The 9,413-nt window shown below is 46.1% G+C and overlaps 1 protein-coding gene across 1 annotated transcript; it reads left to right on the plus strand.

The window, feature by feature from the left end:
* Nucleotides 1–1,130: 1,130 nt before the first annotated feature.
* On the plus strand, nt 1,131–9,262 carry LOC125120829 (spermatogenesis-associated protein 31D4-like). The gene is made up of 3 exons (XM_047769238.1): nt 1,131–1,227; nt 3,955–4,000; nt 4,929–9,262. Exons 1-3 carry the CDS (start codon nt 1,131–1,133, stop codon nt 9,235–9,237), a joined length of 4,452 nt encoding a protein of 1,483 aa, XP_047625194.1. The 3' UTR covers nt 9,238–9,262.
* The last annotated feature ends 151 nt before the right edge of the window (nt 9,263–9,413 follow it).

Genomic DNA, 9,413 nt, shown 5'->3' on the forward strand with positions numbered 1-9,413 from the left:
AGGTACTATGACCCCCCTCTTACTAATTGCCAATGGAGTTTATTTGTGGTTAGTACAAAAAGAAAAAGAAAAAAAAGTGATGTACCTTTAGTCCCTTATTTCTGTAGATTTTGAAGGACCTTCTACCAGATTCTAAAAAGGAGCCTTGTTAACATTTTCAGAGAAGCCTTTGAAACGTCTAAAGTTTTTTTTTTAATCTTTTTTTTATTCTTTTTAAGGCCACACCTGCAGCATACAGAAGTTCTTGGGCTAGGGGTTGAATCAGAGCTGCAGCTGAGGCCTACGCAATGGCAACACTGGATCTGAGCCTCATTTACAACCTACACCACAGCTTGCAGCATCACCAGATCCTTAACCCACTGAATGAGCCCAAGGATTAAACCCACTTCTTCATGGACACTATGCTGAGCCACAGCAGAAACTCTTCTTGTAGGTTTTATTTTTATTTTATTTTATTTTATTTTTAAAATATTTTAAGTGTTTATTTTTTATATAAAATGATTTTAATTTTTTTCCATTATAGCTGGTTTCCATGCTGTACAGTAGAAAATTCACAGAACCCTCTTGTAGGTTTTAAACACAAAGGCACACAAATGTATGTAAGAGGTAGCCTTTTAAAAGAGAAAAGCTATTCCTTTTTTTTTTTTTTGTCTTTTTAGGGCCACACCCCTGGCACATGGAAGCTCCTAGGCTAGGGGTCAAATCAGAGCTGTAGCTGCCTGCCTATACCACAGCCTCAGCAATTGCAGGATCCAACTGTTTGCGACCTACACCTTAGCTCATGGCAATGCCAGGTCCTTAACCCACTGAGTGAGGCCAGGGATCGCACCCAAGTCCTCATGGATACTAGTTGTGTTCATTACCACTGAGCCACAACAGGAACTCTGAGAAGAGCTGTTCTTTAACCATCTTCTCAAAGAATCGTTCATTTGTAGCCGAAAATTGGAGAGGGTAGGCATGCAGGGATGCCTTCCTGAGGAGTATAATGTGTTTAAGCAGTTGTCATCCACAGCGTCTGTCCCTTTTTTGATCTAATCCCAGAGATCGCGTGGCAATTCACAAATGCCATGGGGGCCCTCTTCTATGTGGTAACCCTTGACTCGTGGAGGGCTTTTTCCTAAAACTGCACCATGAAGTCTTTAAAGGACAGAGACAGGTGCTCAAACCTCCTCGTTTCCAGCAGTAAATATTTATTAAATGAAAACTTGGCTGAGGCTGCACATCAAGGTGAGGAGGAAGTGGCGCCTCTTGGCAGATTTTATCCTCAGGGCAGGTAACCTGTTCCTGCATAATTGAAAGAAGACTCTGTGGGCTTGAAGGCTGTCTAACCCTTTCTCAGGAGATCAAGTAACTGGGCTAGGCTGTGGGTGTCAAATAAAGGGCATCAGAGTTAAAGAAAGACATGAGAAGTTAGAGACAGTTCAGAGGACAGCCGTCAAGAAGATCAAGAGTTTAGAAAGGAAGATGTAGGAAGGGGGCGAAAGGTAAATACTGGGATTATTTAATCCTGACAGGAGCCTGAAAAAAAAAGTGTGGCAGGTAGTTGATTTTCGAACATACATGGGGTTGATTATTAGAGCTGAGCTTCTCAACCTTTTTTTGTATGTGTGTAGCAAGGCACTCTTAGGAAAAGGTCACATTTATAGGACCCACAAGGATCATCATGTAAGGCTGCTCAAGACTAGATTCTGCCTTAAGGCTTTGACACTCCTGGGTCCCACCCTGCCACCAGAGGACTTAGCATAATGTAACCCATCCCAGCCTTTGGAGAGTGTTATGGACAGAATGTTTATATTTCCACCAAATCCATTTGTTGAAACCCTAATCCTAACATAATGGTATTAGGAGATGGGGCCTTTAGGAGGTGATTAGGTCATAACAGTGGAGGCTTCATGGATGGAATTAGAGTTCCCTCAGCCTCTTTTTCTGCCATGAGAGGCTACAGGGAGAGGGCAGCTGCATTTGAACCAGGAAGTGGGTCTCGACAGACACAGAATCTGATAGTGCCTTCATTTGGAACTTCCCAGCCTCTAGAATTATGATAAATAAGTGTTTGCTGTTTAAGTACTCAGTCTGTGGTGTTTTGTTAAGGCAGCCCAAACTGACTAGGACAGGGATTGGTTCATGTGTTAGAAAACTGATGTGGCATGAAGGGACTACCTGTATTTTAAGTCAAGTAAGAAGAAGTAGAGCCAAAATTTCAAAACAAGGAATATTGAAATAAAATGAGAAAACCCTTTATTCGTAGATTTGAAAATACAGAATTGGTTTTTCAAAGGTGTGGGTGTGTATGTATAGCATGTCCTGAAAGTCTTTATGCAGTTTAAGCTTCACTAACCTCAGAAAAATAAGTGCTACACACTTATCCTCAAGATTATGTGAGGTTTAAATTATTTACATTTATTTTATAGTGATTTTGGTTTTCTGACTGTTGAAAGATGAATTATTCATTTTAATTACTTGAGCCAGCCCCTGTCTGAAGATGGTAAAGGCTGATTGAAACAAAAACCACCATTTCCTATTCAACATTTGCAAAACTAAGTAAAAGAACTTTAAGTTCTCTATCTGGGTTCATGTAGAAAAAACATTCTATAGGAAAGATTGATTTAAGGACATAAGTGACCCTGACTGTAAATGTCCAGCGAAAATCTCAGGCAGTTTTTCACACTTTCAAAGCAGTGGAGTGGTGACACTCAAGGTCCTCAAACAGAAAAGAGGACTTGGGTGATATCTAGGTTACAGATGGAACAGGCAGAAAATTTCATTAATCTAAATATATGAAGTCATGAAAGGATGGAATTGGAAAACAGGATGGCAGGGTAGAGCAAAGGCACCTGAAGAACCCAGGAGGGGTGGAGGGGTTGGTTCAGCAGGTGGGTGGGGGAGGGGCTGTGGGCACACCCTCTTCAGGTTGCCCCCTCCCCCACCCTCAGAAACCCTTTGTGACTCTTCAGTACTCTGTGATGCAGGCCTGGGACTATAACCAAGCCCCTGCACTCTCAGTGCTCATTGACTTCAAGGCTGCCTTGTGATTCAAATAATGGAATTCAGAAAATGGAAAGTTCTCTCTTTTTTAAACAGCCACACTGACCCATGTCTGAGCTTTGGCTCAACGTCCTTGGATATTGACCCCAACCTCACTGTCGTATGTGGGCTAGGGTTGCTCCTTCTGTTCCTGTGGTACCTGGTGGGATTTCCATGTTTACCAACCTCCTGTAAAAGCAAAGACATCCAAAACGTAAGTAACCCTGGGAGAACCCCCAACAGAGATTCCTTACTATTGGACCCATTTTTATTCCCATATTTTAAAGTGAGTTTGCTTCAGTCAGAGAGACATCTTAAGATAGGGAGTTTGAAGAGAGGATAGAACTCATAGACCAGAAAGGGCAAGGGGTTCAGGGAGAACTAAGGCTGACGTATGAAACTCAGAGACCATCTGAGTGTTTGGAGGATTCCAGGATAAAATCCCAAACAGTGATTTCATGGCCCTGGGTTGGGTAATGTAGAAAGTTTTGAGGTCTATGTAGGAGAACAGAGTTCCCCAAGGCTTGATCACAAGTCACATTCTCACGTCAGGCATCACCTGAGCAAGCCGTTCTGAGTTGGGCGTCAGGCAGTGCTGAGCTTGAGATCCTCTGAGCAGAGGCAGGAGCCTGAGATCCAAGATCCAGGGATTTATCTGAGAGACACAGACATGACTCTTGGCCTCAGATTCTATGCCCTTCTTGAGCAGATGACTTCTGAGAATGTCAAGTATGACCCTCACAGACAAAAGTCCTTCTTTGTGTTTTTCAAAGAAAACATTTCAAACCTTTAAAATTGATCAAAGGGAGGAAGACATAGTTCTATTAATTAAAACAGTCATATTATTCATGGATAATGAATATCTGAGTTTTCTAAAGAGGAGCGAGAAAATGAATCCCCACCTTTCATTCTTTTCTTTTTTGTTCTCAGCGTCAAGGCAGAGCCAAGAGGAGAAGGAAGGGTGGAACATCGAAAGGTAAGGTTCTGCTTATTCCATCCAGCTCTCCCAGGGTGACCCTTCCTGCCTCTTCTATGAGATCCAAGGTCCTTGATTTCTGAGGATGTCAGTTGACAGATACAATTCCTCTCAGAAACTAAAGCTCCCAGAGGGGAGGCTCATGGAAAAGCAGTCAGAGCCTGGAACACTTCTCAGATTCCCTGCCCTGCCCATTGCTGGGCATGAAGCAGTGAGGGACCTGGGCAATGAGTGTTTCCCATCAGGTGGCCATGTGAGATGTCAGGAGTCAGAACTTCTGTGTCCTGACTTTGTAAAAGTCCTTTGACCTCCTGGATGATCAGACTCCTCTCTGAGGCAGCACTGAGCTCCGTGCTTCACATGGTGGTTTTAAAAGCATCACATGAGATATAAATGCATGTGAAAGTACTTTACAAAGGAAGAAACATACATATGTGAACTTGTTAATATCATTGACCACTTTACCCCATGTCCTAATTCTTGGGTCTTTCAGAGTTTAACATCCCAAGGTGTTCTAATAAAGGGACTCCTGTATAATACCTGTGCTTCTACCTTTATTACATATAATCCATTCTGGTTTCTCAGGTTGGAGATGTCGCCAGACAGAAGCGGAGGAGAAAATGAAGCTGATTTCTATTCTGAAAAGGTGACTAGTCTCTCCCCTTCTTTCCTGACCCCTCTTTAGCATGTTCTAAGCAATTCCAGGGATTCAGTGCAGCCTGCTGTAGTCATGGGAGGGTGTAGCATAGGAATGAGTAGGTGAATGAAGGCCTGGAGGTGAGGGCTATGGAGTGTGCTGTGAAGTCATAGAGGTGGAGAAATGTAAAGGGGCAGCAGGCTCCAAGTGACCCCACCCCTACCAAACAAACAGGTCTCCCTTTCCTTGTTCTTGTTCTGGTTGCATCTTTGTACTTCCTGTCTCCTGCAGCCCCCTGGGCCGGCATGATGATACCACCCGCTTTCGTCAGCTGTTGTGTCCAGACCCTTCCTGTGAGGTGTGTAACAATGCATCTGCTGAGGTCAGTTGGCTGCTGTTCCCAGAGGCCTTGGAAGATGCTACTTCCTCTGTGTCCCCTTTGGCTTCTACAGCTCCTGTGACTGACTCATCGTTTACTCTGTCCCCTGACTCCTTGGCAGTCCCTCCGGGAGACCTAATACCAGCCTCTCTGTCTGAGCCTTCCCCACTGCCCCCCTCCATTCTCTCACCGAGGCCGATGACTCCCTTAGTTGACTTTTTTTTACCCTCACCACTGGGTCACTCTCTGTCACCAGAGCCTTTTGCTCCCTTGGATTCTGAATTCCCGGTGGACTGTTCCCCACCCCAAGCCCTTGCCTTCCCCCCTCTCCTACCACATGACACTCAGATAGCAGATCCTGTTGTCCCACCAGAGGCCACTCTGTCTCTGAATACCATCTTCTCTCTTGACCCCACCTTTGCCCAAGATATTAATAACTTATCAGATTTGTCCCAGGCAATGAATCCCACTGATTCATTTGCTTGTCATCATGCACCACCAACCCTGTGTGTTTCACCACAGCAAGACTGCACTTTAACTGTCACTCAGTCTAAATCAATTGCCATCTTACTGAAGCCTCTTCCCGAGAGTGCACCTCCTGATAGCCCTGGTGCATTGTCCACTTATGTCCCAACACTCAGAGGCATTGATCACTCAGGCTTGTCAGTTTCAGACTTCTCCTGGTGGAAAGCTCATGCCAAAGACTTGTTTCCTCCCACATTGACACAGTGTGATTTCAATCAAGAGTTTCTTGCCCTCCATTCTGCAGAGACCTCTTTTGGGGGAGACCCTGCAGCCATCCTTGTAGAGCCTGGGAACCTCTCATTTCTTAGCCCTGATGTCCTGGCACTCCTGGAGAGACAGGTCCAAAAGAGGAGTGATTTCCTGATGTGGAAGGAAAAAGAAAAGAAAAAAGATTATTTTCCAAAACAATTTGGGCCAGACTACCAACTAAATTCTTCAGAGAAAATGATGGAGTCAATTGCCGATAAGTGCGACCCGGCTGCCTCCCTTCCTTTTTGGAGCAGCAAAGACAAACCAAAGGAGCTGCATATGCATCAGCAGCCCCCATATCCTAAGTCCTTGGAGGACCATTTACAGCAAAAATGTATCCAGCTCTTCTGGGGTCTCCCATCTCTGCACAGCGAGTCCTTGCCCTCTGCTTTTCATGTCTCAGGTGATGGTTCCTCAGTCTTTTTCAATAGAAACTCTAATGCCTCTGCAGACCAAGAATCCCCAGTGCATCCCCATCCCCTACCTTTGTCCTTACCTGAGATTCAGCCTGAACCCTTGCCTCAAACTCTGCCTCCATCCCAGCCTCTACCTCTCACTGAAGTCCAGCCCCAGGTCCACCCTCAATCCCCACTCCCAGTCATACCATCTAGTCCTCTATCCCAGATTAGGATCTGTGGAGTGTGTTTCCATAAGCCTCAGAATGAACCAGAGTGTCTTACCTCATCTGAAATTCAACAGCTGGAATGGAACATGTTGCAGAAACAACAGGAAAATTTGTGGGGTGTACCCTCTGTGGTCCAAAGATCTAAGGAAGACTTTTGTCTACCAGCTCCCAGTATTTCTTACCACCAGGTCCCCCGGGGCCCTGGGGCCCCCCGGGCTCATGCTTCAATCTCCATCCCTCCTGGGGAGTTTCCTCTCAGTGATGAAATTCGGAAGAAACTAGAGCATCACCTTCGAAAAAGGCTCATCCAACACCGGTGGGGCCTGCCCCGCAGAATCACTGAGTCTGTGTCACTGTTAATGCCTCCGAGAGAGTTTTTGGAGATCTCGGAGGCAGAAAGCAATTATGGAGTCTCACTGATCTCTGTGCTTAAGGGTCAGAGTAGCAAAAATCTGAGTGTTGGACTGAGCCAACCTGGAAGCATCCATGAGAGGGACTCAGAAATGCTCCAGCTAGAGGCAGATGTGGGGAAGGATCAGGGGCAGAGCCTAGAGCACCACCCGAAAGATCACCTGTTGAATGACACAAAAAGCTCTTCAGATAAGGATCTGGAGTATGACTCTGAGAAAGACCTAAACAGTCAGATGCCAAGTCTCTCAGAGGAAAACTCAAGGGTGTCAGCAGGGAGCCTAGGTCAGAGACAACTTGAAAATGCCCTCAAAGTACATTTGAGCAAGAAGTTTGAGGAAATCAATGAGGGTAAGCTCCCTGGGACTGTGAATAGCTCATGGCATGCTATCAAACAGACATTACTTATTCTTGAGAAATCCCACACTCAAATAGAAGAGAGAAATCTGCCATCATCCATGGGCGAGAGCTACTCCCTGAATACCTGCCACGAACTGACCTTTGTTGATTCCAGGGCACAACAGATGCTGGAGGCCCATATTAAAAAGTTTCATATGAGGATGTTGTGGGGCCTTCCCCGCAAGGTCCTTGAATCCATAGAGATCTTTAAATTGAAAGATGCCTCTTCCCAGTCCTTGTCCCATTCCAACTTTTCCTCCTCAACCAATGAGCTTTCTGAGGCAGACTCCAAATCTGGGAGCATCAGGTTCCAAAGAGGAAGCTCTAAATCTCTTCATGGAGACAAGGTGGGAACAACAGTTTCAGCCCCTGCCACCAGGCCTGTGGGCAAAGGAGGACAGAGGATCCTGAGACGATCACACCCTAATACGAACCGTGGGCTTGCAGAGGATGTTCAGAGAAGTAAGGATGCCAGACAGACTCGGCCGACTAGCAAACTCTGCATTTCAGGGAAAGCAAATCAGAGACAGATGCACCCGGCCAACAGATACCCCTCAAAGCTGCTTACAAAGCAAGCTGGGACCCGACAGGAGCCAAAGTCTAAGAGTGTGAGTTCTAGAGATAAAGGAGAAATGAAGCAAGGCCAAAAGGTGGAGAAGTTAGAACCTGTTTCCAAGCCCAACGTGTCAAGGGAGATATTCAGGGCTGAGGAGCTCAATGCTGTTCAATTAAAAACCAGTGAGAATTTGACAACTAGCAAGCCAGGGAGCTCCCAAGCCATAAATGTGAATGAGAATAAAGTTGAAACTACTGTGACCATTGAAAGGCCCCCAAGAAAACTACCAGTTCCCCAAGATCCTAAATCCTTAGACCTTAAAGAACAACTGCTTGATGAGTTAAAATGTAAACTAGAGAACAGGGGGCATAGCCAGGCTCAAGGCCGTCCCCTTGATGCGTCCCTTGCTCCAGATAACTTGACTTACAAGGCCTCACTGACTCATGCCCAGGGTGTCTCAGGTGGGGATATGGGAGCTTCCCAGGTGCTGCATGTCCATTTGGAGGACAGAGGAATCAGGATGGAGCAGCAGCAGAAGACTTGGGTCCCTAAAAATGGCTTCAGGAGGTGCCAGGATAATAATTTCCCATGCACTGCAAAGAGAGTGAGCTCTCCGGGATCCAAAGCAGAGGAGCTTGGTGGAGGAGATGCAGGGCTGGGGACATCCCAACTTAGGAGGAAAAGTCTCCCTACTCAGAAGATGGTATTAGAGGAGACGCTTGGGAGCAAGTCTTGCCAGGCCCTGTCACAGAAGGGGCAGCCTCCTCCTGAAAGTCTTACCAGAAAAAGAATGAAACACTTTTTTCAATGGCTTTATCTGGGGGGAAAATGCAAAAGGCAAGAAGGCCCCCGGGAGAAGGGCAGCCCTGTATCAGCTGGACAGACCAGAGGCCTAGTCAAGAGCAGAGCTACTGTTACTGGGACAACTGAAGCTCAGAAAATCATGACAGACATTGGGAAGTTTCTAGAGGAGAAACTGGTGTGTCAGCACCCAGTAGATGTCCCCTGCTCTCAGGAGCCCCTTCCTTCCCCAGAGAAGTCTGGGAAAACTCAGCAGAAGGCAGAAGTGCAGGTCCAGACAGCACCTGTCCAGGGGCATCCTCTCAACTACCGGGTTCCAGCCTCTAAAGTGACAAATAACAAGTCCTGCCACCAAGAAGCTATCTTTGCTGGCCAGAGTTATCCTCCAAGTACCAGGTGGATCAGAGACAAGAACATAGACCCCCATAGAGTTGTGGCTTGTAAGGGCCAACAGTCGTGTCAGAAACATCCCCCACCAGTGCCCTGCAGGGAGCATGTGCCCCATCCAAGCCCCACCTGCAGGCATCAAGCTGTCCAGGCCCCACTGGCCACACTCTCCACTGCTAAAGGCACTGTGTTCAGAGATCTGTCTCTACTGTTTAGACAGAAATCACTTCTACAGAGTTTCCAGGGAGGAAAAGTTCCCATCCAAAAATAATTCCTTCTATGTGCAGAATATTGATTCTTCCCAATAAATATTTCTCTAATATATTTTTTTCTGTGTACTATATTGGGGCATGGGTTTTGGCTAACTCAGGGCTTGTGTGTGAAGGAAAGGAAGAAGACAGCTCTTGCTGATTGCTTCCTTCAGCTTCGGCTAAAAGGTGACCTGTC

This window comes from Phacochoerus africanus, chromosome 2 (genome assembly GCF_016906955.1).
Source record: "Phacochoerus africanus isolate WHEZ1 chromosome 2, ROS_Pafr_v1, whole genome shotgun sequence".
Lineage (NCBI taxonomy): Eukaryota > Metazoa > Chordata > Mammalia > Artiodactyla > Suidae > Phacochoerus > Phacochoerus africanus.

Coding starts and splice junctions, on each gene's coding strand:
- LOC125120829 (XM_047769238.1), top strand. CDS start 1,131: ATGAAGTCTTTAAAGGACAGAGACAGGTGCTCAAACCTCCTCGTTTCC. Junction 1,228..3,954: donor GGCTGAGGCTGCACATCAAG/GTGAGGAGGAAG, acceptor TTTTGTTCTCAG/CGTCAAGGCAGAGCCAAGAG. Junction 4,001..4,928: donor GAAGGGTGGAACATCGAAAG/GTAAGGTTCTGC, acceptor TGTCTCCTGCAG/CCCCCTGGGCCGGCATGATG.